This window comes from Copadichromis virginalis, linkage group LG14 (assembly GCF_057382275.1).
Source record: "Copadichromis virginalis isolate Kocher_CV1m ecotype Utaka linkage group LG14, C_Virginalis_male_GT1.1, whole genome shotgun sequence".
NCBI lineage: Eukaryota > Metazoa > Chordata > Actinopteri > Cichliformes > Cichlidae > Copadichromis > Copadichromis virginalis.
In genome coordinates this window covers 27,611,048-27,638,411 of record NC_140631.1, presented here as the reverse complement: position 1 = coordinate 27,638,411, position 27,364 = coordinate 27,611,048, and the positions used below count along the sequence as shown (strand labels likewise).

The 27,364-nt window shown below is 41.1% G+C and overlaps 3 protein-coding genes across 8 annotated transcripts in view; 2 read left to right on the top strand and 1 right to left on the bottom strand.

The window, feature by feature from the left end:
• The window catches only part of schip1 (schwannomin interacting protein 1), a 236,687-nt gene extending 231,209 nt beyond the window's left edge, over window positions 1-5,478 (top strand). For all 4 annotated transcript variants that reach the window (XM_085430266.1, XM_085430267.1, XM_085430269.1 and 1 more), the window contains 3 exons: window positions 2,494-2,617; window positions 3,294-3,387; window positions 4,465-5,478. In XM_085430266.1, coding sequence (XP_085286392.1) covers window positions 2,494-2,617; window positions 3,294-3,387; window positions 4,465-4,516 — 270 coding nt within the window. In that variant the 3' untranslated portion in view covers window positions 4,517-5,478. The remainder of the gene's footprint in view (window positions 1-2,493; window positions 2,618-3,293; window positions 3,388-4,464) is intronic.
• A 48-nt stretch (window positions 5,479-5,526) lies between these two features.
• il12a (interleukin 12a) lies at window positions 5,527-9,971 on the top strand. Of its 2 annotated transcripts, none has more exons than XM_085430273.1 (7): window positions 5,527-7,788; window positions 8,353-8,498; window positions 8,625-8,714; window positions 8,871-8,912; window positions 9,020-9,163; window positions 9,278-9,319; window positions 9,456-9,971. In XM_085430273.1, the coding sequence occupies exons 1-7, from the start codon at window positions 7,692-7,694 to the stop codon at window positions 9,588-9,590; spliced, it is 696 nt and encodes a 231-aa protein (XP_085286399.1). In that variant the 5' UTR covers window positions 5,527-7,691; the 3' UTR covers window positions 9,591-9,971. The 2 variants fall into 2 exon arrangements, with proteins under 2 accessions (XP_085286399.1, XP_085286400.1); XM_085430274.1 differs by lacking the exon at window positions 5,527-7,788 and adding an exon at window positions 8,143-8,239.
• Window positions 9,972-10,381: 410 nt separating this feature from the next.
• LOC146694137 (uncharacterized) lies at window positions 10,382-26,517 on the bottom strand. Of its 2 annotated transcripts, none has more exons than XM_085430271.1 (17): window positions 26,103-26,514; window positions 23,776-23,807; window positions 21,171-21,203; window positions 19,890-19,961; window positions 19,337-19,366; window positions 19,138-19,173; window positions 18,708-18,749; window positions 18,564-18,613; window positions 17,572-17,624; window positions 17,251-17,477; window positions 16,873-17,126; window positions 15,301-15,426; window positions 14,486-14,621; window positions 14,311-14,358; window positions 14,143-14,214; window positions 13,708-13,995; window positions 10,382-11,631 (listed from the first exon to the last, which is right to left on the bottom strand). In XM_085430271.1, the coding sequence occupies exons 1-17, from the start codon at window positions 26,150-26,152 to the stop codon at window positions 11,603-11,605; spliced, it is 1,578 nt and encodes a 525-aa protein (XP_085286397.1). In that variant the 5' UTR covers window positions 26,153-26,514; the 3' UTR covers window positions 10,382-11,602. The 2 variants fall into 2 exon arrangements, with proteins under 2 accessions (XP_085286397.1, XP_085286396.1); XM_085430270.1 differs by lacking the exon at window positions 10,382-11,631 and adding an exon at window positions 11,641-13,228 and having other exon boundaries at window positions 26,103-26,517.
• Between the last annotated feature and the right edge of the window lie 847 nt (window positions 26,518-27,364).

Sequence of the window (27,364 nt, the reverse complement as noted above, 5' to 3'; positions counted from 1 at the left end):
TTAAAATATAGCGAGCTGGTAATTCTTAAGTTTATAGTTTATTGCTGCTATCAAAAAGTTATTAAAGTTATGAGTTACAGTGGGGCAAAAAAGTATTTAGTCAGCCACCGATTGTGCAAGTTCCCCCACTTAAAATGATGACAGAGGTCAGTAATTTGCACCAGAGGTACACTTCAACTGTGAGAGACCGAATGTGAAAAAAAAATCCATGAATCCACATGGTAGGATTTGTAAAGAATTTATTCGTAAATCAGGGTGGAAAATAAGTATTTGGTCACCTCAAACAAGGAAAATCTCTGGCTCTCACAGACCTGTAACGTCTTCTGTAAGAAGCTTTTCTGTCCCCCACTCGTTACCTGTATGAATGGCACCTGTTTGAACTCATCATCTGTATAAAAGACACCTGTCCACAGCCTCAAACAGTCAGACTCCAAACTCCGCCATGGCCAAGACCAAAGAGCTTTCGAAGGACACCAGGAAAAGTATTGTAGACCTGCACCAGACTGGGAAGAGTGAATCTACAATAGGCAAGCAGCTTGGTGTGAAAAAATCAACTGTGGGAGCAATCATCAGAAAATGGAAGACATACAAGACCACTGATAATCTCCCTCGATCTGGGGCTCCACGCAAGATCTCATCCCGTGGGGTCAAAATGATCATGAGAACGGTGAGCAAAGATCCCAGAACCACACGGGGGGACCTGGTGAATGACCTGCAGAGAGCTGGGACCAAAGTAACAAAGGTCACCATCAGTAACACACTACAACGGCAGGGAATCAAATCCCGCAGTGCCAGACGTGTTCCGCTGCTGAAGCCAGTGCATGTCCAGGCCCGTCTGAAGTTTGCCAGAGAGCACATGGATGATACAGCAGAGGATTGGGAGAATGTCATGTGGTCAGATGAAACCAAAGTAGAACTTTTTGGTATAAACTCAACTCATCGTGTTTGGAGGAAGAAGAATACTGAGTTGCATCCCAAGAACACCATACCTACTGTGAAGCATGGGGGTGGAAACATCATGCTATGGGGCTGTTTTTCTGCCAAGGGGACAGGACGACTGATCCGTGTTAAGGACAGAATGAATGGGGCCATGTATCGTGAGATTTTGAGCCAAAACCTCCTTCCATCAGTGAGAACTTTGAAGATGAAACGAGGCTGGGTCTTCCAACATGACAATGATCCAAAACACACCGCCCGGGCAACAAAGGAGTGGCTCCGTAAGAAGCATTTGAAAGTCCTGGAGTGGCCTAGCCAGTCTCCAGACCTCAACCCCATAGAAAATCTGTGGCGGGAGTTGAAAGTCCGTGTTGCTCGGCGACAGCCCCAAAACATCACTGCTCTCGAGAAGATCTGCATGGAGGAATGGGCCAAAATACCAGCTACTGTGTGTGCAAACCTGGTAAAGACCTATAGTAAACGTTTGACCTCTGTTATTGCCAACAAAGGTTATGTTACAAAGTATTGAGTTGTATTTTTGTTATTGACCAAATACTTATTTTCCACCCTGATTTACAAATAAATTCTTTACAAATCCTACCATGTGGATTCATGGATTTTTTTTTCACATTCTGTCTCTCACAGTTGAAGTGTACCTCTGGTGCAAATTACTGACCTCTGTCATCATTTTAAGTGGGGGAACTTGCACAATCGGTGGCTGACTAAATACTTTTTTGCCCCACTGTAAGTATTTGAAAACAGAGCAAATGAGCAAATTGCTGGAGAGCAATTTCTGTGTTCACAAAACAATCAGTCCTTCGGTTTCTGTCGAGGAAATAAATGTGTAGAAACGCTGCGGTGAGGAACTGAAAACATGTACAGCATTTACCATGTTTTACCATAGAAATATAATTAACCCTTTAAAGCCTGAACCACGAGATAATTGCCAGAAAAATCACATTTGTTTTAAAAAAAACTGGAACGTTCATTGAAGCCTCTGAAAATTTTGAAATAAAAAAAATGAATATCAATTTGAATATATGAGTTTTCGCTACATTCGGCATTCGTTTCTTTAAACTGACATAAACATATAAGGGGGTTAAAAAAAAATCACTGATGATGTAGAGGTCTCGAAAACTGACGTATCAAATATGATACACTTGGCGTTACAGCGATAAAACGTATAAACATAAAATATAAGACGATGAGGACGAGCCACTTTCCAGTGGCGTGAGGGTGTGAAGGGCAATTTGTTTCTAGGTCTGTGTGGTTTAAAGGCTCGGGATCATGAGCTGCAGTCACAGCCTTTATGGAGCTTTTTGCACGTTGGATTTAAGGAATATTAAATGCATCAGTTTTCTGTTAATTTGATCAGTTTGTCATCTGTAAACATTCAAATATAAATATTTTTAAAAAGTAAAGAAGTCAGTTGTGCATTTTGTGCTTTGGTTATTAGCGTGAGGTTTCACTATCCAATTAGGGAAAACACATTGTCTAACAGGGTTTTCTGCTCTTGTTTTTTCTCCCCTACATAACTCTGTGTGTCTATTTCGGCAGCTTCCACACATGCCACACATCAGCGAGTGTCTAATGAAAAGGAGCCTGAAGCCCACAGACCTGAGAGACATGACAGTGGGACAGCTCCAGGTTATAGTAAACGACCTGCACTCCCAGATTGAAAGTGAGTTGACCACACGCCCAGAATACAAACAGAATCACGCTGACCTCTGCTTTCACTTGCAGAAATGAGCAAGAGATAAACTGGGGAAAAACATGCACATACATAGTGACCCCTACCCTTTTTAGTGGATGTGAAAGTACTTTTATATATAAGTTAGTCACTTCAGAGAGTTGTACCAGTTAACAGCTTCCCCTGAGCATTTACTGTTACTGCACGGTACACATCATTGATCCCTGTACTGCTGGATGAATAATCTCGCATCTTACATAAAAAAGTTCCAAAAATCCCCAGGAGTCCAAAAGCACGAGTTTGTTTTTACTTACAAAGCAGACTTTCCCCGTTGAAAATGTCTTTAGTTTATGCTTCATATTTTCTGGCACTGAAGGGACAATAGCTGTAACATGTGATATTAAAGACAGCGAGAGCAGCGGGAGTGTGTGTGGTCAGACTGCTGATAAAGTTTTCAGTGGCCATGGTATGAACCCATAATGGGAATTTGAGGGGATCACTTCCAGTGTTTCTTGTAGATTTAGTATCTATTGTTAGGATCACAATGGAATACTGGTATGATCAGTTGTGGTAATTGTGGTGTTTCCCTAGTTTCAGTAGTTTGAATATGAAATTATGCTGTATCATTGTGGTCAGTGTCTGTTCCGCCTCTTATCGATCTCTCCAGGTCTCAACGAGGAGCTCGTACAGTTGCTACTGATTCGGGATGAGCTACACATGGAGCAAGACGCCATGCTGGTTGACATAGAGGACCTCACCAGGTGGCAAAGCACTTTTCAACTATTTATTCACTGCACGTCCCACTATTTATTTATTTTTTTTAACTTATAAAAAAGAACGCAAGGGATTCATTCATACGCAGATTTTGCAAACTTCAACGGCTCTCTCAGTGGCTGTAAAAGTCTTTGCGCAACTTCTTATCACATGTGAAGTAGTTCTCCCTGAGAATTGTAAACACTTGCAAGCTTTAATGTCTTAAATGTGCAGAGTTCCCCTTTGAGCAAACATTACTCAAATGTGAGTAAGTAATCCATTTGTAAGGGACTGTTTTCAGCTGTGCATGTAGCTCCTGAAGTAAAACTAATGGTGATGCATGTGAAGGTGAACATGCCACCCAATGCACCTGTGCACCTAAGAGATTTTAGTAGATTTTCCTTTTTTTTAAACCAAAGAAGTTTTTTTACATTTTACACTAAGAGGTCAAGACTTTTCAACTTTTCAACTTAATAAAAAGAACCTCAGCGATCTAACAGTCCCTTATGAGCAAGCACTTGGGGAGACAGAAACTTCCCTTTGAAAGGAAAAAACCTCTGGCGGGCTCAGCAGGTTAGCCAGGGCATGTGGGGATCAGATATTCAGCTTTAGCTGTTGGTGTTGTTCTCTGTGTGTAACCGTTTCTGTCTGTCTCTTTGTTAGCGGTCTAGCATCCACAGTTTTCTAAATTTGGTGTGATGATCGATACCAATTTGTTGTCAGGGTGGTACCAAATGCAAAAATCATAAAAACTTTATATTATCCACAATTTTTATTAATCATCTTCAAACTCCCCAATAACATACTAGGCTTTGGGGGACATGAAAAAAAGTCAAGAAACCAATTTGAGTAACTTGTTGTATGAAAGGGCGTGGAGAGAGCAGACTTTGTGTTTTTAGTACGACGCTCTGCAACGTCATAACAGGCTTGGCTCATCATATTGTGACAAAGTTTTAGTGTGGCCCTCGCTCTTCAGGGGGAGTTGCCCTGCTTGAGTGCTCTTGTTTATCTTTGGATTTGTTGAGTCACTTAATTCATCATTTAAGTGTCAATATAAATATAATATAAAACTTTTCTCTTTCCAGGCATGCCGAGAGCCAGCAGAAACATTTGGCTGAGAAAACCCTATCCAAATAAGATGCCCCCCACCACCCCAACCTCCACCCAAGCACCCCCCACCCTAACACTCCCCACCCTCACCTACAATCCGCTTCCCTATGCCAAGCTTAGTCCCCTGCTCCCAAACAAGCTTTCCCCCTCCAGCCATTCCACCTCTGCCCCGCGTCGATCCGAACCCCTCCCCGCTTGTCCTAAGTACTTTGCTCCTCGCTGCTTCCCTGTCTGCTCCCGAACCTCCCCATCTCCCTTTCTGTCCAACTCACTGACTTCAGCGGTAGCAGCAGCACAGAAGAAGGCCGCCCTCGTTCATTCGCTTCTGTGGTTTTCTCCCAGCGCAAAGGACGGTGTAGCACGTCCTGTTTCCTGGGAGAGGAGGCAACTGATTGTGTGTCGTCATGGATTCTGTCCCCCAGCTTCCTGTGCAGTGATCGGCCTCGCTTTGCTCTCGTTTCTTTTTTTTACTTTCTACATTCACCACTAAATTATGACTGTTCAAGCTCAAAAATTGTGGAGAAAAAAACAAAACAAAATAATAGTGAAAAATTTAGTAGAAAGTCAGTCATGAGATTTAAAAAAAGAAGAAAAAAGAAGAAACAACGCTGTATGAGAAAAAAAATCATGGAAAACTAACTTCAGACCATTTTAAGTTGGACGGTAATTTAAAGGTATTTCAGAGTCGACCCGTTTTTATTCTGCACAAATGGTCGTTTTCAGCTGATGAGAAATGTTCGTTTGAAGGTGCTATAAGAGTGTAAAAGGAAAACATGCCTGCCTTGTAGTGGAGTTGTAGATTTTTTGGTAATACGTTCACTCTAATTGCTCTTCAACATTTTGTGAATGTTGATTTTCTGACACGAGTCATTTTAAATGAATAAGTGTGTTAATATTGTTTTCATCCTACTGTATTCAGATACTTTATTTGAGGGAAGAAATGTTTATGTACAGATATGTAAAATAAAGAATAAACTTTGTTTCATATATGGCGGTTTGCTGTGCACTTCTACTTGCTGCTTTTGCTGCTGCTGCATAACATAGAGATGAAATTGCGCTTTCAGTTGAGCTTCCTCCTTGAGTGCAAGAACTAAAACCTCACAATAGCAGTGAGAGTATATGACATCACATCACACGTAGTATGACTCAACTCCCTTTTTCGGTCTTGCCTCATCATGACACTCGTAGTTCTCACTACGAGGGTTATTGGGGTTGCGTTTCTGCTCTTAAAGGGACTTCATATCAATTTGGGCAACCCCTTTTGGGTCACATTCAGGGATTTTTGTTTCTCAAGAAAAAGGACAGTTTGTGGAATTAAAATATTTAACGAATGGCCACTTGTGGTCCAGTGAAAGGTAAAAGGATACAGAAATAGTTCTATATGACTTGTAGGTTTGGTAATGAATACAGTGTTTTTACATGGAAAATCTCCCCTTCTTACTCTCGGATCATATATCTGAGCATATGTTGTATTGTATAAAGTGAGTGATGGTAAGTTTAAGTCTGATGGTCCAAAGACAAAGGCCAGGAAACTCCTCTCAACCACACGATGACCACAGTTTCAGAGAATGCACTTCCCTTCAAAAGTGGGTAAGCACAGTAGACGGCAGTTTCTGAAAACGAGTGAGAGAGGAGAACAAAAGTAGTGCTTTGTGTGTTTCAAAATTTCACGTTACTCTCATTTTGAGTCTTGTGTAATTCTCCGATCCTCTGTGGATAGATAGAAAGCAGAACGATAGCTCATAGCATAGACAGCATCTAAAAAGAGTTCAAAGTTAATTTGTCACATATGAAATAGACATTAAAACAGTCTCACCTTCACTGTTGTTCTGGAGGTTTTGATCATATCCACAACCTTCCAGGGTTAGCGTTAGGATTAGCCTCAGTGAAATGTGTATTTAACACAGGTTAAATACACATTTCACGGAACATGAACACTCATCTGTCTGTTTCATCTTTTTTGTTATTTCATGTAAAACATGAATAAATAAAAATGGATAGATTAACTTTCCTTTCACGGAAAAGTAAAACCAATTTAAGAGAATTTATTTAATTAAATGTTTCAAGTAGTAGGGTTATTTAACAGGTAACTTTGATATCCAAACGCCACCTGAAAATTATCTTCTTGTAAATAATACCTACAGTCACTGTGTCACGACACAAAACTATTTTAAAAACTTGCAAATACGCAGTTCAGAACTACATTCATGGATACTGGGAGCATTCATATCATTTGCTGGAGTGGTTAAAGGGTAATTTATAAGTAAAAAGGAGCTGATATATATATAGAACATAATCTAAGTGTAGAAGAAAGTACCCATTCTGAAGAACTTCTCTTTTAAACTTTTTCTTGGACTTTTATTATCCAGTGAATTAATTCTCTGTCCCTTAGCAGCATTTTAGTATCATACTGGTGGGACTACATTGTCAGGCGGCTACACTGTGTAATTTAAATGTTATTATTTAATATTTTATGCAAAGAAACTGTAGCTTTAGCCGATATTTCTCTAATAGATTTGATAAACAGCGCTATGGCCAGGCTACCGTGTTACCCTGCCCTGTGGGGATTGGTTGGCATTGCTCATTGTTTTCCAAGTTTGAGCATGAGTGAAAACAAAGCAGACATAAACCACAACCACCTCCTCCTCAACACGAGGAAAATAATAATAATAATAATGCCACCTCCTCTTCATTGACGTTATCAGTCAGTTGGTCAAGAACATGCGTAATTAGTCATGCCTGAATGGACACCCGGTTGTATCTGTTGGGGAGAACGTCCGTGGAATTAATTACCACAAGTGAATGAGGCGCTTACTCACCTAATGACAGTCCACTGACAATTTACCACCACAGACCACAATGTTGGTTTGGCCCCTGCTATGATTAGTTTACTATCAGCCGCTCCTTTTTACCAACAGTTGGGTTATTTTATTTCTGTTTTTTATGATTTATTCTGCATCCAGGTCTGCAGGAAGCAATAACTGTGCACCTCACAAGCACAGACTGCTGCAGTGAATAAAATGGTACACGTGCACTGCATCTTTATAACACTGCACACTTTCTGAGAACAGGCTGCGCAGTGCATGCGCTTCAATGTACTGAAAATTTTGCTTAAAAAACTAATTTCCCTTCATCGTCATCCATCCGTGTTGTTTTGATTTGATGCAAATATGCAAACGCCGTCACTTGACTATACTTTGATATGTTGTGGGTAGGGCGTCGTCAGCTTCCAGGACTGTGGGCTATATATAGTCTGAAAGTAAAGGCACTGGACATGGATGCTGAACGAATCTCAGCTTGTGAGTATATATAGTTTATCGAAAGTGCCCCTCATAGATGCTTCTTGTCAATCTGCAACAATCACATCGGCAAACTCCTTGTTTATTTTCCCCTAATATAAAAAAGATTTCAACGATTACCTCACTAGAAGGCTATTCATCATTGTGGACTTTTTTACACCTTGGTACATAGGAAATGCTCTCATAAATCGCGCATTAATTTTTCCCAGAGCTGGGTATTTAAGACTATTAATCAAAGAGAGAGAGAGAGAGATCTTTTGTTTTTCTTTCAACCATACAAAAAATTACATAATGATGTATGCTTTTAGTTTTAGTTAAGGGAATCCCCCCCCCCCCCAGCTATTAAGTATATAAACCCCAGCATCATACGGAGACTGAAACAGTGCTGATTTACCAAGCTCTGACCAAGTTCCCTATCTGATCAGCAGTCTTATGGCGAACATTCAACTATGTAAGTCAGATAGGCTGTTATTTAAATTGCTCTGTTGCGTGCTCGTGCAAACTGGGTGTCGTAATGCCCGTGTAGACTCGTGCGTTGACGGCTGTTTCTCTCTTTCCTTGCAGACGTCGCCAGCTGTGTGCTGCTGCTGTCCCTGAGCTGGCGCACATCCGAAGCTCTCCCGGTGCCCGCACCGAGCCCGGGGACCGGCGGTCAGTGCGCCGACTTCTACAAGATGCTCCTGCTGAACATCTCAAAAGCTCTGGACAGCGTGAGTACAAATCTCAGCAGCGTGTGATTTTTGCTTGATTTTCCTCCCTTTTTTTTCTCGGTATCTGTGTCGTTTATCCGTGATTATTCTACTCTGTAGCAATAATTTCTTTACTGTGTATTACAGATTTCTTTGAGTGATGGTATCCAATCGGAAAAAATTGAGATGAGGAATACTGGGGAGACCGTACTGGCCTGTGCACCCACTCTGACTCAGGTGAGCCTTTTCTCAAAGCAGCACAGTTTATGGGGACAGCTGACAGCTGTCATAATTTCAGTTCAGCTTTCACTGTGTTTTAATTGGTTGGGCAACTTCAAATGACTGTAGTGTAAACATTGCTGATTTTAAATGTCTGTTTGTTTTCCTGCACAGAACTTAGGTTGCGTGACACAAAGAAATTCTTCCTTCAGTGAGGTCAGTGTCAGACACACTGTATATTCTATAAAAAAGAAGCTATGATTCATATGCATGTGTTGGTATTGTAGCTGAAACTGAACGGGGTTTTCCCATTGTTTTGACAGACTGAATGTCTGAAGAACATAAAGAAGGACCTGCTCTACTATCACGAAGCGATTGCATCTTACCTCACAGGTCCTCTCAAAAATGGTCCAGAGGAAATTAGACTTCTGAGCCCAATCGTGGAAATCACAAAGAATCTCACAGAGGTGTGTTTATCTTGTAATTTCTTTTTTAAAATTGAGACATCGAGACTTCAAGGTGAAATAGTTTGAATCTCCTGGGAAGTACTTGTCTAACTAAATATTCCTCGGTTTATACAGAACTGCTTTCCGCAGCTGGACGTAGAGAACCTGCCCTCAAAGGTATTTTTATATTCTTTGTTCCATATTTACACCTTGTCTTTCAGTCTTTAGGATCACTGATCTTGAGTATTTGGGGTTTCTTTTCCTGAGACCTTATTGTCCTGCATTCACACTCTATCCTCTCCTGTTGTAACAGGATGCCAAAGTGTGGGGCAATGAGTCCTACAACAACCGGCTGGAGATGAATAAGATGATGAAAGGCTTCCACATCAGAGCCATCACTATCAACCGAGCCATTGGCTACATCTCCTCGGGAGACCACAGGAAGTAAACGTCCTGCAACCTCTTCAACTTCAGCCTCATCAAATAATAGCACAACAAATATCAAATCTCTATTATCACATCAGAACAAGCTGTCCTAATTAGTCACTACCATCTCTTTCAACTACTGACCAAGTTCTACAATGTACCTGCTGCACAACTGTCTGCACTGAAGGAAGTTTACTCAGGCATAAGCTAGCTGGTTCAACTCCAGTATCTTCATTCAGTAAGTGCTGAAGAATGTTCAAATTATCGTTACGCTTAGGCGTGAGTTATAATGATTTTATTTATTTATTTATTGCATCTATTTATTTATTTGATCTCCAGTTGTATTATTTATTGTTATTTAAATAAAGTATTTTGTTATCAAGCATCAAAGTTGAAGTGATTTTGATTGAAACTGTTCACCATCAGTTAGAAGTTAAGAAATGCAGTAAAAAAGAGACATGTAAGACACTTTCGGTTGTTTCCTTCAGTCAATAGCGCTTCGTTATTTCATCTCTTCTGCCAAGGCTACTGCCTGTTTCAAAATATACAAAAAGTAAATGAAGGGAACACCTGAACAATCTTAACTTTGATTTTTGTCTCGAGCTCGAATCCTACCCTTAAAGAACAGATGATTTTGTTTTCCACAGTATTCAGTTCTTCATGATCTGATTTGTTTCCTTTTATTTGAACAACGTTCTAATAATATTACGTAAAAACTAAGCAGCTGAAACTTGGTGAGACACGATCAAAAGCAGGAACTATTCTGTTTTGGTGTGAATTCGGATCACTTTCCTTAAAATGATGAAACAAACAGTGATTTCACTTGTTTTATGAAAAGTCTTTGGAGATTCTGACATGGTTTAAAAAGAAAAGGAAAAAACAACAACAACAAACACATTTGTAACAGGGATAAATTGGACTGTTAGTGGTATTTTTCTTTTAAGGAAACAACCCTTTTCTCTGAATGAAACATTGTGGTTTTCTCAAATAATGTTTACAAAAACATTTGCAATTGGTACCTGAAAGATTTCCACAGATGTTCCTGCTGATTTTATTGTACTTAATCGTACCTGAGGTCTAGATCTGCGAAATAATCCTCAAAAAACTGAATTAAAATATACGTTGCTTAGTTTTAGCTGCACTCACACAGGTAAAACACCTAAATTTATCCCTGAATCCCAACATGCTGCATTTTTGTTTTTCATAAAGATCACACATTTGGGGGAAAAAAAACAAAAAAAAAAAGAAAAGAAAAGAAATGCATTCAAGCCTCCGGAGGGCAGGACGTGATTCCCAGTTAAACATAATCAGCATCATTTTCTGGTCCTCGTGCACAGCTGTTTTACAGAGTCACGGTTATCGCATCAAATAAAGGACATGTAGACAAAAAACAGACATAACTGGCTTTAAAAAAACATGAGTGACAATGAAATGGAATCTATTTACAGGAAATAGTGCGGACAAGTTTACAAAAACACAAACTAGTTTCATAGTTCAGTCTGTAATTCTGTGGACAGTCATTTTCACGTCCACGTGATATAATGCCTAATTGTTTTATAAAAATTCCCACAAGCCCAACATTCAAAAGTGAAAGAACACACACAAATGGATGGATTTTTCCAGATGTCTTTGCAGTTTCAACACTGCAGCACCAAACATTTACATCTGTTACTGGCTACATAATTAGCTACTAAACATCTCAATGACCTCTACGCCTCTACTGGTCATTTTTTTTACCTGCTTAAAGATAAAGGTAAGCTAATTTATTTCTGTATCCTTAGATACAGCACAGTTGGTTCTGTACTCACCACAGAACCCAAGAAAACTACAGCTGACCTAAAGAAGGGAAACAAAAGGAAATGATTCCTTTTTATGAAATGCAGAACTATAAACAAATCAGTTTCATATCTAGAAAATATTCAAAGAGAAATGCAAACTGAAGGGAGACGTTAACTCTGCTCTGTTGTGTTCCTGAGATCGTTTCTTCCCGCCGATGATATCCAAGAGTAATGGAATTCATTTTCATTTTCCCTTTCACTTTACCGCTTCGTTAACCATCATATCTGAAAACAACAAACAACAAATAATGAATTAAGATTCTGTACCATCCTTTGAGTTTGAATTTTCAGTGCTCTTCACCTAAAGAGTGAAAGAGCTGCTGAGACAGTAATATTTGTACTGCAGTACATAGAATCGGTGGGATTGTCATGCATACTTTATTTAGGTAAGTAGCAAGAAGTTTCAGCTCATCGCAAACACAACTACTCTGATGAGTTGGCCTCTGGGAGCCTGTCCCATTCTACGGTTCCTGGAAATGAGCCTTTTGTATTTCGGGTTCCCCTGTCCTAACCGTGATGGGTTTTAGAACAGTTTTTTGGTTAGATGCCTGAAATAAAGTCAGTGACTAACAGAAGCTTGGAGTATTTTTTACAGTTTGTTTTAGAGTAAAAGTTGTTCGTTAACAAGCGGTTTCATGATCCTTCAGACATTCACGTCATCACACTGAACATGCCTAAGTTATAAACTCCGATGTTAGGATTTTACTTTTCTCCAAGAATCGCAAACTTGCGAGCCTCATTTGGTAAAAGATTTTAATTATTTACACCTATTAAAAAGTAAAAATATACTAAAAGAAAAAACCCAAAACACATAAAAGTACAAGAATTGGTCAAGATTGTCTTGCTGAATGAAACATGTACAGTCATAACCTTTTATTTCCCAGTTTTGTTTTGCAATTATCCACGAAGTGGAAAAGTCCCACTGTTTTTTTTGTTTGTTTGTTTTCAAAGGGAACCAGGTGTGGTCCTCAGTCCCAGGGTTAGCCTACAAAAATACATCAAATAAAATATGTCATCTCACTAGTACTGTATTTTTCTGGGCTTTTGGTGTATCCAGGGGATATCTGGACTAAGATTTTCCTTTCCACCAGCTAATATTTGTTTGACTAATGCAGAAAAACAAGATAAATCATCAGCAGACCATAGCTGATGGTTATCTGATGCATTTTCTCAAATGGCATCCATCTTTTGTGCTCCGTGGAAAGGACTGTTTATCTGCATGTAACCGAAGCTTGCTCAAACATTACCAGCTTATGCATACTGATAACAAAAGGCTTGTCCCTTTTGTACAGATTCTACATGAGCCTGTGCAGATGGCTATTTGTATACACTGCTCTAAAAAATGAAAAGGAACACTTTTTAATCTGAGCAAAGCATCAAGTCAGTTAAAGTTCTGGGATTTTGTCCTGGTCAGTTAATCAGCAGAGGGTGTTGTTAATCGGTTTCAGCTGCTTTGGTGTTAATGAAATAAACAACAGGTGTTGCAAGAGGAGGAACAATGAGACAACCCATAAAACAGGAATGTTTTACAGGTTGAGGACACTCGCATTTTTTCCCTCCTCAGCTAGGGTCAGTGTCACCGCTGGTAGCAGTTGGCCATACCTGGACCCAGCAGGTCAATACGTGCCTTTGCGATTGACCGGCAGAGTCTCAAGAGCATGGAGGAGATTCCAGGAGACTCTTATTTAGCAAGCTTACCCTGAGCACGTGTGAGAGAGGCTGGAGAAGCCGCGGAGAAGGTTATGCTGCTTTTAACGTCGTTCAGTTACCCGTTAACCGGTTTGGTGGTGGGTCAGTGATGGTCTGAGAGACGCACGAACCTCTGCAGGTTAGGCAACGGCACAATGACTGCAGTTAGATATCAGGATGAATTCCTTGAATCGTATTGTCACACCCTAGACTTGTGCAGTGGGTACTGGCTTCCTCCTGCTGCCCGATCACACGTGGAGAGGCTATGTAGGTGAATGCATTTATACCCCTGACTCGCTGCCTGACTAAATCCAATCGAGCACCTCTCAGGTGTTCAGTGATGCCCTAGTCCAGATATGGGAAAAGATCCCTCAGGATACCAAGCATGTGTGGGTCATACAAACTACTTCCTGCAATAAATTTTGGTAACACAGACTAGTCTGCTGGATTATTTTTTTACTTTGATTTTTGGGGTGTCCCTGAATTCAGCCCTCTGTAGGTTGATCAGTTTGATTTTCCATCTAACAACAATTTGATTGGTTGACTTTTACATGCCTGCTCTTCACGAGCATTCATCACCATCTTAAATTGTTTAGGTTTGCAGTGTTGTACCTTGTAATGTCTGATGAACCTCATTTGGCAAGTCATCCAGCTCCTTCACACTTTCCAAAAGATTCCTAGCCGTGGCTTCTCCCGAATTCCTGTTCTTCCACATCAACAGCATCTTCAACTTCTGCATGGTCACATCTGTCTCTGCTGTCTGGATATTATCCAGCTCCTTGGAGGTAACATCTAGAAAGATAGCCACCTGTTTCCACTCCTTCCCGAGCCGCTTGGCCACCTGTAGCAGCTGCTTCTCTGACATGTCCTGGCCCTGAGTGGCCGCTGTTTTCACTCCATCTGGAGAAAGATGCACATAAACACATGGGTATTTGTTTTTAGTAAGATTTTAGGCATATCTGGAATAGTTCAGGTGTGAACTGTTGACTTGGCCATAAAGTTGTTCATGAAGTTTTGCTGAAATCACAGTCAGACACTTAAAGATACCTGGCTCGTCTTGCATTCGAGTTCTTTTAAAGGCTAGTTCGTCTTCTGAGGGGCTGCTGCTTCTCTGTCTGCCTATTTCAGAGACAGATATAACATCAGTTAATGTTTTCAAGCTAAAAACGTGCTAAAGTCTAATCGGATTACAAAAAAGTGAAAGAGCCAGCATACTGTTTGTCCTTTTCCGCGGCTTCTTCTCAGTGTTATCCACACAGTCACCTAAGGGAAGAGCAAAAGATGGACGTGGACCAGTGAATCCTTTTTGGTTTATTCGGTTTTCGGTCAACATAAACACAAACTTCCAAAAGACAAAAGTGTCTCCAAAGTAAGACTCATGCACCGGTACCTTCTCTGATGGTAGCAGACCATACAGTCTCCTCAGTGTTAATCTCTATGAGAGACAATTTAAATGGAGGGTGCTGCTCAAAGAAAGCCTCAAAGTAGCCCTTCATCTTAGTGACTGCAAGGGTGAATTTCAGTTCCTGTACAGAGACACACAGACACAACTTAGCTGTGTAGTCAGTGAAATAGAAAAGCAAAATCTTATAAATGAGATCAAATCAAAAAGCACCTTTGGACGAGTCTGAACTACTTCTAGCTCTCCTGCTATTTTTAGATCTTTCTGTGGAAGTCCAGTTCTAACCAATGTGTCTTGTGCAGACATCAAACTTCACTGTCAACCTGGCGAGACTTTCCCGTCGTGGATTAGCAAAGATAATGAAAGCTGGCTTTCCAGCTATGGCCAACAGACCAAGTAGCATTTTCTAGTTAAAGAATCCACAGGAAAGGAACATGTTTGTCTTTCTTTTAGCCACCCAGATATTCATCAGGTTGTTTGTTGTAAATTTGTCATTGCAGACTCTAATGCTACTCTAATCTCCTCAAGTATCTGAGGGAGAACATTTGATGAAGTCTTCTTCTCCAAAAAATAATATTTCGTATTAGAGTCACCATTTTTGCACCAAGGAGAAGAAGATCCAGCTTGCCTTGCTGGCTGAATGTGGACAGAATGGGACTAACACTGAGCAATCAAAAATAGCAGCAGTGCTGGAAGCCGCCCTCAGGTGCACAAGGAGATCACATTGAAAGCCCAAATTTAAGACGTGTAAGGTTTTTGCTTTTTGATCCACGTAAATTGCAGATTTGTTGAGAGACACACACCTGAGGTTTGATGTCTCCCTCCGGCTCGCTCAGGAGACGATACGTTCCCTCGTCCAGCTTGCACGTGGGAGGCTTTACTATTTCAATGTAGCGAGTCTTGTAGCCCCGCACCTGATTCTTTATATCCTAGTTTAAAAAAAACATAGCTGGAGTTCAGTTTGTAGGCAACGATGACAGAGAAGTTACTAAACTGAGGGCGTCTCATAAGGACTCAGAGTTCACGGTGAATGACGGTAGGACAGAGCGACGGGAAAACAGCAGCAATGGAAAAAAAGACATCATACGGGGAAAAAAATAATCAATGCATTTTTAGAAATAGCCCTTTTTTTAGGTTATAATAAATGAATGACTATTGACCAGCAACATCCTCAAAAACAAACACACATGCTCACAAAACCACAAACACTTCCTGAGTGAGTTCAGTAGTTCAAGTTTTTAAAAAAAAAAAAAGAAAAACACCAACAGCTTTACAGCTTTAATGTCATGTAGCTGTCATATTTACACGGTACACTTACAGTAACGCAAACACTATTTTGGTCACTGACATTTTTCTTTTATTTTGATATGACTCTTTGTTTTAAGAAGATGAATACTCGAATCATTTCCCTGCACAAACCCTGCGCTTCACTGTAAATAACTAAATGACAGTTGGTTTACTAAGGCCGGTAGCACAAATTGTAGCTGAAATACAAAATCCTGGAAATCTGCACCATTGAAGCTGTTGGCAGTTCGACTAATTAACAAAAAGTGGAAGCTACATTTCGAACAAATTTCTACAAAATTTCAATGGTGAGGTATTTTTCTGGAGTTTCGTCCAGAAAGAATTGGCCGTGACTGAAAAACACAAGGAGACTTTTGATGGTCTCATGAATGGAATATTTCTGTGTGCTGCTCCTGCAACGAAGGTATTTTTGCTGCAGTTTTATTTTTGAACTCTACTCAATGTAAAGAAAAATTCCTCAATTGAAACACAGAATTTACTTTTCACTTTAAGAGAAACATCATGAGAAGTCGGTCAAAGCGTTGGCCGGTCGTGTTCTTCTAAAAGTGGGCAGTTAACGGTTTTATATCTATACACACACATACATATGCATTTTCTATAAATGTGAAACTGATTACTGTCCTCAGTCGTCTGGGTTTAGCATGTGCATTTGTTAAACATGTGTGTTTGTGGTCAGGCATGATCAGAAAATAACCTTGTGTAACCATGTGCATGCTGCGTTAGTGCAAGGTAACTGCAGTATTTCGTTATGGAACAGAAACAGATACTGGGAGGGGAAAGAAGTGCTGAATCCCAGTTACACTTTTAAGAATGAAAATAAACAAGGCACTTTTTTTAAATCGTGTCACTAACAATTGCCAATGCCCGTTTCAAAGAAGTGTGCTCTAACTGGATGTTGTGGAAATGAAGACAGAGATAGAGAAAGAAAACAGGATCCTGAAACCCGAGGAGGGTTTGGTTAAATTTGACCAAATTTCCAAAACCATATGTCAGGTTTGGAAATACACCGCAAGTCTACTGACAACCAAAACAGAGCTGGTTGGAGATCTTTCTAAAAAAACACCACTTACCTTGATGTCAGACGCACTGTTTGTGCCCAGATAAACGTGGAAGCTGTAGCTGTTGTTGTCAGTGGTGAGCTGCTTGTAGACCAGAACCACCCCATGATGCTCTACAGCCTGGCTCGTCTGAATGATGGGACCAACGGGCGATAGGGACGTCACATTCCACTTAACGTGGCTCCCTGAGTGATCCACTGTAGGCTCGATGACTGGACGGTTGCCCTTTATGTGCAGGACACTGAATGTCATGTCATTGTCAGTATCTGTGATATAAGACAGAAAAACAACATTTCACATTTAAACTGAGTAGTTATTGTTGTACCGAGTCAGAACTCTTGCTTCATTCACACAGCGTAAATGTGCTGGGTGAATGCCCTACGAGCTTACGAGCAAGGCAGATGGAGTGTGGGAACTGGATGGACTTGAGGACAGACGCGTCCTTATTGACTGTGTCCACATTGAAGATGGGTCCAGCAAACTTCCAGGAGTCATGTAGAAAGGCGCCAAACTTGGACCAGGATAAGACAGAGTACCGCACAAGAACGCGCTCGGACGCTTCAAAAACCAGACCAGTGACCGAACACTCATATGTGCCCTCTTCTTCTAGCTGCACCCTGAAAGACACAAACACAGAGTCAGTGATGCTGAGCTATCAGAGCTGAACAAAATAAACGTGAGCATGATGCATGGAGACAATGTTCCACTTACTGCAACCGCCCCTTAGACAGTCTCTTCGGGGTAACGAGCTCACTGCCATGGCTCTGTGAAAAGCAAACAACAGCAAAGCACACAGTAAGGACAGAAACAGGTAAAAGAGTGTGCTACAAAGCAAGATTAATGGCTTAGCAAGCCGTCTCAAGCTTAAAATCAGAGTTTTCTGTGTCATAAAAGTGTTTTTTTTTTCCCAGCTAAAACACCGTATTATATTATGCCAAATATAACCTGGTCAGCAGCAGGTTATGTTCAGAGTTTGGGTTTAAAATCAGCTGAAAGTGCCAAGTTTAGACTGATTCTTCTCTTCTCACAGAATGATTTAAAAACTACTGAATAAAGTACAAACCGTGTGTCTCATTGCCACAGGAATGTGCATGTGTTAGTTTGGTGATGAAGAAAATGTTTTAACGTAGCTACTAAAACAGAGAAAACACATTCGATCGATAAAACTAATTTCACTTTGATCTGCTGACAAACTAAAGCAATCTCCACGTCTCCATTATTAGGCTTTGGAACAATAAGCTTTAAGTTTCAGAGGTCTAATGTGTAGCCGTCACCTTAGAAAGAAACAGCACAGGGAGCGTTTTCAGGGATGTGTGATAAATCCCAAGATTAAGGATTCTCTGCAGCTTTAATCTTTGTCTTATTTTCAACAGTGTTTACAGTGTTTTACATCATCTGATAATATTTCTGATTGGAGTGGGCTGCACTCCTGGGGTAATTTTGTGTGTAAAAGAGTGATATGACCCGTGAAACAATCCTTTTTTCAGGCCTGAAGCTTAATCTGATAACTGCCGCCTTGACACCCGTTATCTCTAACAGGGGTTTCAGGTTTTGTCGAGCCAGCTAACGCACAGAAAGCCTGGCTGTGTTGAACTTTGTTCAGGGTGTAACCCTGTGATGAAGACAGAATTAAGGGTCAGACGAAGTTAAACGGTAGCTGTAAAATCGCATTTTGTCAGATAGCACCTGGTTTCTGAGCTCACCTGTTGGACGGCTTTGCATTTTTCACAGCATGACTTGAAGGGCCTCTCATCTGTCAGCACACATGGCAACAAACGAGAGGTTATTCATGAGCCGGGCAACACTATCATGAGTGCAGCGTAGCGCATTACTTGGCATGGGCTTACCTTTCCCATTTAACACCCCTGCTTCAGGTCCAGCACCTGCCTCTGTGAGGTAAATGGATTCTGATCAGCAACTATCACATGAGAATCTTACAGGCTGAAATCCAATTTTAAGCCTCTGAGATATCCCACAAACAAATTTTGCAGCCAGTCCCAGGGTGTGTGTGTGTGTGTGTGTGTGCGCGCGAGTGTGTGGATGTTTGCGAGAGGGTGGAGTGTGTTCAGTTACATTTTAGTTTTGATTCCTTAATTAAAAAGCCAGCTGAATCTGATATTTGTGACATAATTATGTAGTACTACTGCCAGTAAAACACAGTTGTGACCATAGACTACTGAGTCATCGCTAAGGTTTAGGCAGCTCCTACAAGCAGGCACGAACATCTACATGTACACAAACAAGCAAAATAAGAGTTTATTTCCTGGTGTGTCTTACTGTTTATAGAGTCTCCTGCATGGGCTTCTTCATTCTCTGGATAGGAAACAAAGCAAATTGAAGGATTTATAGAAAACTCTTGAAACCAAAATGCAACACATCAAACAGGCACTTCTGTTGACTTTAAACTCATTCATTTAATCAGCGGCAACACGAGGAGCCATGAAGTAGTGACTCTGGTGAGTCAAACAGATCTTACCTTCCTCTTCTCCATCCCTCTCAGTGCCTCCTGTTGAAAGATTAAATGACAAGGAAAAGAAGAAGCAGGAATATTAATGGAAATAGTTCAACTTTTTGCAGCATGCATTCATTTCCTGGGACATCTTTGAGAAAAATCGGCACTTTATAAACAACGCCTAATATAAAAGATACCACTAGCAGCTCGTTAACTTAGCACAAAGGGCAGAAGCAGGGAAAGGTCAAAACCAACTCTGCCCACAGCACCTGTGAAACTCACTAATTATAACAATTTATCTTGGGTTTTTCCCCCCACCTGATGACAAAACTTCAGTACGTCACTGCCCCAGAGTGTCATCTTAGCAACAGTTTTATTCAGATTAAACAACGTGTCGCTTAACGAGTTTTAGAGGAGCTGGAAGAATAAAGAAAAGGTGTTTAAATCTATCCAAAGCAAAGGTGACACTTGCTGTCTGGATATTCATATTACCAAGGAAAACAAGAGTGTGGTTTTTCTCATTGTCCTTTCCAAAAAGAAAAATTATTCCATCAAGTTATGAAAATGTGGCTCTCACCATAAGCCTCATCCTCCTCTGAATTGTTGTCTTCGTCCTCTGAGCTCTCGTCGGTGGATGTTCCTGTGTTTTCTGTTCAACAAATCGATGTGCAGAGTATGTGTTAAAAGAATTTATCTTTAATAAAAAATAAAAGAGATTCATGCCACAGCTGGCTAAACATACAGTGCTGTGAAAAAAGGCTTGAGCACCACTTATTTCTTTTTATATTGCTTCCAGGGAGCCATGCGGTCTAGTCTTTTTAAAGTGGACTATGGCGACGGTTCTCCTGGCTTCCTGAAAGTCTATCAAAGATCTAAAAGACCTCATTTTCACTCTAGTTTTGTAACTTTATTTTCAGAAGAATGTTTTTGTTTGCTACAACCAATTTTTAAATTGTATATTTAGGACCTTTGTCACTAGCAGGCAGCCACAATGTTGTACCATCCCTTTAGGTGAATCTACAAAACAAATGTTTACACAGTTCAGCAGACATACAACAGTATTTTGCACCAGCAAGGTGATTCTCAAAGAGCTATTAGCCAAAGATTTGACATATTTCATCATGACGTACTTAAAAACAAATATGAGGAAACTGGCCAAAAGAAGTGGCAGAGCTAGAAAACCATCTATAGCGGATTAACTGTATCTGAAATTCACGTCCTTAAGAAATAAGAAAAAATACTTAAGAAAGGGGAAACAGGAAGAAAAACTTGGGGTGTGCTAAATTACACAAGAACTGCAAGGGCAATAGAGGCAACAAAATTTGAAAGATTTGGTTCAAATCATCATGTGAACAGAAGAGATGCTGTCATAGGGGATTTTTGCCAAAATTGATGGAATTACAAAAGCAGAAAAGTATCATCAGACTTTGATCCACCATGCTATGCCATCTGGAAAGAGTCTGGGGGCACAGCTTGACAATGAAACATATACATGCCAATGTAGTAAAAGCAAACCTGGATAGAAAAACACAGAGTGAAACCAGCATCAGTCATGGACTGGCCCCCCCAGAGCCAAAGAAGAGCTTTGGATGTTCTTCGAGAAGCGTGAAGAAATATTTCTGAACACTACTTGAAGGAATTACAAGAAAGCTGGGTCAGAGAGTTCAGGCTGTGTTGAAGAATAAAGCTGGTCATCCCAAATACTGACTTTCAACTCTATTTTTGCCTCAAATGTAGTATTTCCATGTGTGCTTGAACGTTGCAATAAATTGCTGAACCCATTTCCAATTTTGTAAACAAAATATAAAGAAATGAGGGGTGGCTCAAGACTTTTGCACAGTGCGATATTTGTGCTTACCTGAACCGCTGCTGTCATTTTCTGCCAGATTATCTGTAAACAGATTAGTGAAAACGTTGAGACGGCTGCTGGTTATTTAGAAAAATCTGATGCAATAATTTCAAAATGTGAGAAAATCCAAAAACATTTATTTCCCCCAATTTTATTACTCACTACTACACATATGTCATTGTGATTGTCATTATGGCATCATCACTACTACGGAAACTAGAATACTTTAAATGGTTTGATAATCAACCCCCTCTTTAGTCATACTGCCCAGGACCCTGACAGCTGTCAGAGAGAAAAAAAGCTGCTGTTGTTTTACCAGAAAAGCAACCATAATCCTGCAGTAAAAATAGAAACAACCAATAGTATGTAAATCGAGGGAAAGCTAAATTATTCAGACCGTTTCTTCTTCTACTTCCCCCACAAAGAAAAACACCTATTTAAGAGAAAGTAAGCCTCAAGCGCTCAACACTCACATGGTTTAAAAGTCAGAAAAAAGAAGAAAAAAAAAACTAGAGTGAAGCATGTGATGCATCACAAAAATAAGTACAGGATTAGAACAGGTGCAGCCCCAGTGAGAAACCTCCAGTTTTAGTTTACTTCTAGGTTCGTGCAGTGTGTGGTTTTAATTCATATTAGTCACCAAAAAGCCCTGAGCAGGGCTGAAGTACACCAGCAGTTTTTTATAGATGCGTCATTCACGGCAGCTGAACCGCAGCACCCCGTGAACAAGCCTGTGATAAGTGCAATGCATTAACATTCTGGCACATTTACGTAGATGGGGTCCAGAGGAACTGCTGCTGCTTCTCTCTTCCCAGCAGCACTGACTGTCCGTGGACCGGGCCATGTGGCCGAGCGCCAGGCTGGCTAATGGATGGAGCCCCTCCTCATCTGGCCCAGAGAGTTTTATCTTAGACTAACAAGCAGATGCTGTCTTTGCAGCTCCGCTCACAGCGCCTCCCTCATCAATCTCTCTGTCTCACTTTGCTCAATCTGTCTGCCTCACCTCTCCCTGCACTTTCTTCTCCATGCCTCTCTCCCTTGTCCTCATATGCCTCCTATGGCCCATCTCATTCACTGCAGCTGTTGCTGCTGCTGCTGTCTCACAGCTGAGCCAGCGGGCATCCCTCTTATTTGTCGTTTGGGCATGGCTGCTTCCCTTCATCAGGCTGACAAATAAGGTGGAGAGCAAGTGCCCGCACAGATGCACACATGCAGATGCAATCACAAATATGCAGAGAGTGCTAGAGGCTGTGTGCAACCTCAAGGATTTGGTTAGTATTGAAAGGTGTTAGCTGCCATCTGCTGGCTGAAAACCATAATACAGGAAAAAAAACAGAAAGAGGTTAATGGGTTCTTTTTGTGACTTATTAACTGACTCATTACTCCACCAGTAGATTTAAAGCTATCAAAATAAGTCAGCTTTGTCAGATCCATACTGGAATTCATGTTTTGGAAATATTATTTGAAAGACTGTAGATGTTTAGTGAATCTAAATATACATTTCTCCTACTTTAAATAAGACTAAACTACCAAACACTGGAAATGTGATATCCAATCCAGCTTCGAGTCAGGATCAGACTGATATCGATTTACAGTGTACCTGATATCAGAATGGTAACATACACTCGCTGGCCAATTTTTAAGTACACCTGTTGAATCGCTTGTAACCACAATCAGCCAATCGCCTGACAACAAGTCAAAACATCTAGGCACGTAGACACGTTCAGGATAACCTGCTGAAATTCAAACTGGGCATCAGAACGAGGAAAAAAGGTGATGTACGCGGTTTTAAACATGGAATAGTTTTTCAGAAACTGCTGATCTTCTGGGGGTTTCCTCACATAACCATCTCTGGGGTTTACAGAGAATGATCCAAAAAAGGGGAAAATATCCAGCGAGCATCAGTCCTCTGGCTGAAAATGCCCTGTTGATGTCAGAGGTTAGAGGAGAATGGCCTCACTGCTTTTTGCACCTCGTTACACTCGAGCTATCTGAATGCAAAATGGGCTGCAGCATCATCTCCCCGTTAGCTTAGAACACAGGATTGGACAAACATTGCCTGGTCTGATAAGTCTTACATTCTGCTGTTACATTCAGATGGCAGGATCAGGTAGGGCGAAAACAAGATGAAAGCATGGATCCATCCTGCCTGGCATCAACACTTCTGGCAGGTGTAACATTTTCCTGGTTGGTGACCATCCCTTTATGACCACAGTGAACCTTTTTTCTCCATATTAAAAAGCTCAAATTATCTCACACTGGTTAATTAAACATGACTGTGAGTTCGCTGTACTGAAATGGCCTCCACAGTCACCAGATCTCAAGGTAATAGCGAAACTTTTGCATACGGTGTTACAAGAGATTCAAATCATGAAGCAGCAGCTTTCAAGCCTTTCATGCAAATGATATGGAAACAAGGACAGCAAACAGGAAAGGTGAGCCAGCTGGGAAAATATAACGAAAGGACGAGTAAAACAAAATACAAGAAGTGATAAATAGATGAGGATGCACACTTTTCAAATAGCAAGAGAACAACTGAGAGCTCAAAGAAAATGAAAACATGAAGAGCTGCTGAAAGAGAGGGCAGGAAAGCAATGAACCGGCTGGTGTTTACCTTTGTTCTCAGGTGCGGGGATATCGCCGTCTCTGTAAGGCAGAAGAGATAACATTCAGACAAATATAAATCAAACAGAATTCTCCAGCCGTGTAAGATTCAAAGTGCTTTTTTATTTATTTTTGTTTTTAAAAATTGTGCAGCTGCAGGATCACGCAGTAGCCGGTACTTCTCCTTTTCTGTACGGCTGAGTAAATCAGTCAAAGAGGAAGTGTGTGGCTAAACGGCCTGCATCACACTTTCTCACGAAACTCCCTTCTCTCAAACGCTTTCAAAGCAGTGTTGATAGCAAAGGAAAGAGCTGAGGAAACATACAGGCTGGGTCTGTTTCCCATTCAACAACTCAGGTTAGACTCTTTTCATTTATGGCTTTATCATAAGACAGCATCAAGCAGAGCGTAAATATGGCTGTCTATTTTCAGGGCCATTGTGTAATATTATAATCATACAATGTTAGCTGGCTAATTATTGACTTTAAGCACTTTGTTACTTTGTCCTACACATTTTTATGCACATGACAAGTTTTATCAAATATAAGCAAAAGACTGATAAACAGATCGCACCACACTAAACATCACTGCAAGCATCTGCAGTATGGTACTGCTCCTATATTCTTCTTAATGCTGCAATAATATATTCAGTGACAGCACTCAGACTTAGATATTAGATACCAGTCTTCCTGACTGTAAACACCAGCCGGTTCATTGTAAACAAAGCCAGACACGAACGCTGTCCAAGTGTTCGTATATGCTGTGTGAAGACTGGAGCAACCTGTTGATGCAGTCAGAGCAAGACGAAACACGCCTGTTCAAGGGTAAAAAAAAAAAAAAAAAGCCAACCCCACAAGAAGAACGAGTTCACCACCAGCATGTGTTAAAAGAAAAAATAGGTCAGCCTTTGTTTTTTCCTGTCTCACTCTCGCTCTGCTGCAATTATATCCAAATGAAGCAAATGAATCAGGAAGCCTGGATTATTACCAAAGATCAAGAAGTGATACTTTATTTCTTTTGCTTGGCGGCTGTTTCGCCTGATAAGGAGCTGAGGCTTTCCTTTGTTTTTAAACATCTGTCCAGGAAGCTGAACTTTTTTCCTCTCTCTCTTTCTCTCTTCAAGGTCATCTCATCAGCGCCTCTGCCATACAGTCTCACAACAACACCACTGGGGTCATTGCCATGGTAATAGTAGTCATCTCTTCCTGTATGAGTCCTCATGCCTCCTATGATCTTACATGTTTAGAAATTAAAAACATACTCGATAACTCAAACTTCTGTGTGGTTTGTCTGTTTGTTTCTGCTTAAAGATAAAGCCCGGATCATGTCACAGTCGCAACAGCTTCCCACAAACAGCACAGAGAGGAGTGCGTTTGTGTATAGATAAACAACTGTCACATAGCACCAGCAGTGGAACAAAAGAGCCGCCCTTTGTCCCGGTCATTTATTGTCCAGACTTTACTGCTTTTATTGCATTTACAGCAAGTTAGAAATCTCTAATCAAATCATAAAGTGAAAGTTGGCCTTTTCCTGCTATAGCCTCACAAACAAAGCTGGAGTTGGAATTAATTTCTATCACATTTAACAGATTCATAGATCTTTAAGGTCTTTTGGCATCTGATCATGTGTTTGGGGACTTTTCCTGCCAGGTGGGGCGTGATGCCGTGCGAGTAACTCAGTAGCTCCGATGACAATGAGTCATCAGTATCACTTCACCTGTCTGTGGCTCACGGATGAACTGATGGTGAATATAACAGAATCACTAAAGACAACTGTATGAATTAGAAGAGTACAGTCGGTTAAAACCCGCCGAATAATATCTCAAAGCATCACCAAGCCGCGTGGGCACTGTCGTGTTTCGCTCTGCGCTGCACTTTAATGTGAGGCTGTGCATTAACGTGAACGAAAACCGATGTTTATTGTGTGTTTTTAATTGAACTAAACTGTTGCATAAGCTTTGCTTTACAGCTTCAGCTTTGGCACGCGCTACCAACTCGCTCGGTGATACGTTGTTGTCACACACAATGTTTAACAACAGAGCGGCGCGAGCGCACAGACACCAACAAAGAGATTTTAAACAGACCGTGTTTGCAACGAGGAAGCGAAAACTAGGCAGACATATATTGTTGTTGTTATTGTTTCATGAAATGCACGAGCAGATGAGCCCCGAAAAGACTACAGCGACAATGACTCCCACTTCCTGTGCGTGGGGGACGAGAGGCGAGATTTTTAGCTCTGCATCCACGCCGATTCGCCCAAAACTGTTCACAATTGAAAAACACAAACCGCCGCGGATCGCGCACAGCAACGCTTTCCACTGATCTAGTAACAACTTACCCATCCTCGAGGTGGCAAGCCGCACCGCAGCTGGCCATCTCCGCCACCATCCTCCGTCTGTGGCCCCGTTATGCTTTCTCTTCTTCACTAGCGTGCAGAGGCTGCGCGTAAAAACACCTGGGAGGCAACATGAGCCTCTCACCGGCGGCGATCGCGTTCTGGGTTAAAGGGCTAAGCATTTATTGGGGGAGACCTCTTTGGCTGCATTACTTATTTCACATCATGCGTCCCCCAGAGTGTAGCATTTCCTCTTTATCGAGAAAAAAATAACTCGGTTTGACTCCCCCGGAAAAAGCGCTCACTTTCCTAAAATCCACAAAAAGGAAACATCAGAGTCCCCTTTTGTGCAGCCTAAATGTGGGATGTGTTGCTTTCTTTCACAAAAAAAAACGTGCTTGTTTGTAAAAAGAAAGAAAAAATACAGACCACAGATCTTCACATCATAGGACCACCCGAATGTCTTTAGAGCAGCGCCACTCTCAGGATCAGCGCTGCTGCGCAGTTATTGCGCATGAATATGGGCGGGCCTGCAGCATCCCGCCACAGTGCAGGCTTTGTGGAGTCTTGTTGATGATTTACAGCCCCACGCTTAACGCTTATTAAATAAGCGAGCTGCACAACCTGTGCGAAAGAAATGTTTACTGCTGGAAGCCTCAGACTGTCTGAATATGAATAACGGAAGATAAAAACCACACCGCTTAACTTTCAGGACATGCACAGAGTTTCCGCATGCAGAGGCCACCTTTTTGCATGAGTAAGCACAGCAGAGGGTCCCCTGAAGCGATCCCCAAAGATATTGAAAGAGATAGAAGGTGATGATGATGATGAAGCACAGTTAGAGGTTTATTCTAATCATTTATGTAATAAGTAAAACAAAGTGTATAATGAGGATAGTGGGAGCTGGACGGTTACTTGGTTTACTTCAAAATAAAACAGGCATTTATCTGAGAGACGTTCATTGCACTGAAAGGAGCAACCAGCTTCCCGTGATGCAACTAGGTCACTTTTGAGCGGGAAAAAATACGCCTGCATTACAGAGAGGTAACCAGCAGATGTCGCATTAGACAACAAAGCAAAAAGCACATTCCAACCTGATTGATGCACGCCTCTGATGTGAGGACTGATCACTGTCATCATACCATAAAGTTACAGTGGAATCAAATCAGAGAAGGTCAGCGTCCTATGGTGGATCTCGGCTAAGCACACTGGCCAGCAGAGAGAGCAAAAAAAGGGAGGAAGGGCGCTGTGTGTCTGTGAGATGT

What these genes read in the sequence shown, in the direction of transcription:
- il12a (XM_085430273.1), top strand. Translation starts at nt 7,692, where the DNA reads ATGTTGTGGGTAGGGCGTCGTCAGCTTCCAGGACTGTGGGCTATATAT. An exon ending in GAAATTCTTCCTTCAGTGAG is followed by an intron (nt 8,913 to 9,019) that starts GTCAGTGTCAGA and finishes TTGTTTTGACAG; the next exon opens with ACTGAATGTCTGAAGAACAT. An exon ending in TCACAAAGAATCTCACAGAG is followed by an intron (nt 9,164 to 9,277) that starts GTGTGTTTATCT and finishes CGGTTTATACAG; the next exon opens with AACTGCTTTCCGCAGCTGGA.
- LOC146694137 (XM_085430270.1), bottom strand. Translation starts at nt 26,152, where the DNA reads ATGGTGGCGGAGATGGCCAGCTGCGGTGCGGCTTGCCACCTCGAGGAT. An exon ending in GCTTGCCACCTCGAGGATGG is followed by an intron (nt 23,808 to 26,102) that starts GTAAGTTGTTAC and finishes TCTGCCTTACAG; the next exon opens with AGACGGCGATATCCCCGCAC. An exon ending in AGGGGTGTTAAATGGGAAAG is followed by an intron (nt 18,614 to 18,707) that starts GTAAGCCCATGC and finishes GTGTGCTGACAG; the next exon opens with ATGAGAGGCCCTTCAAGTCA.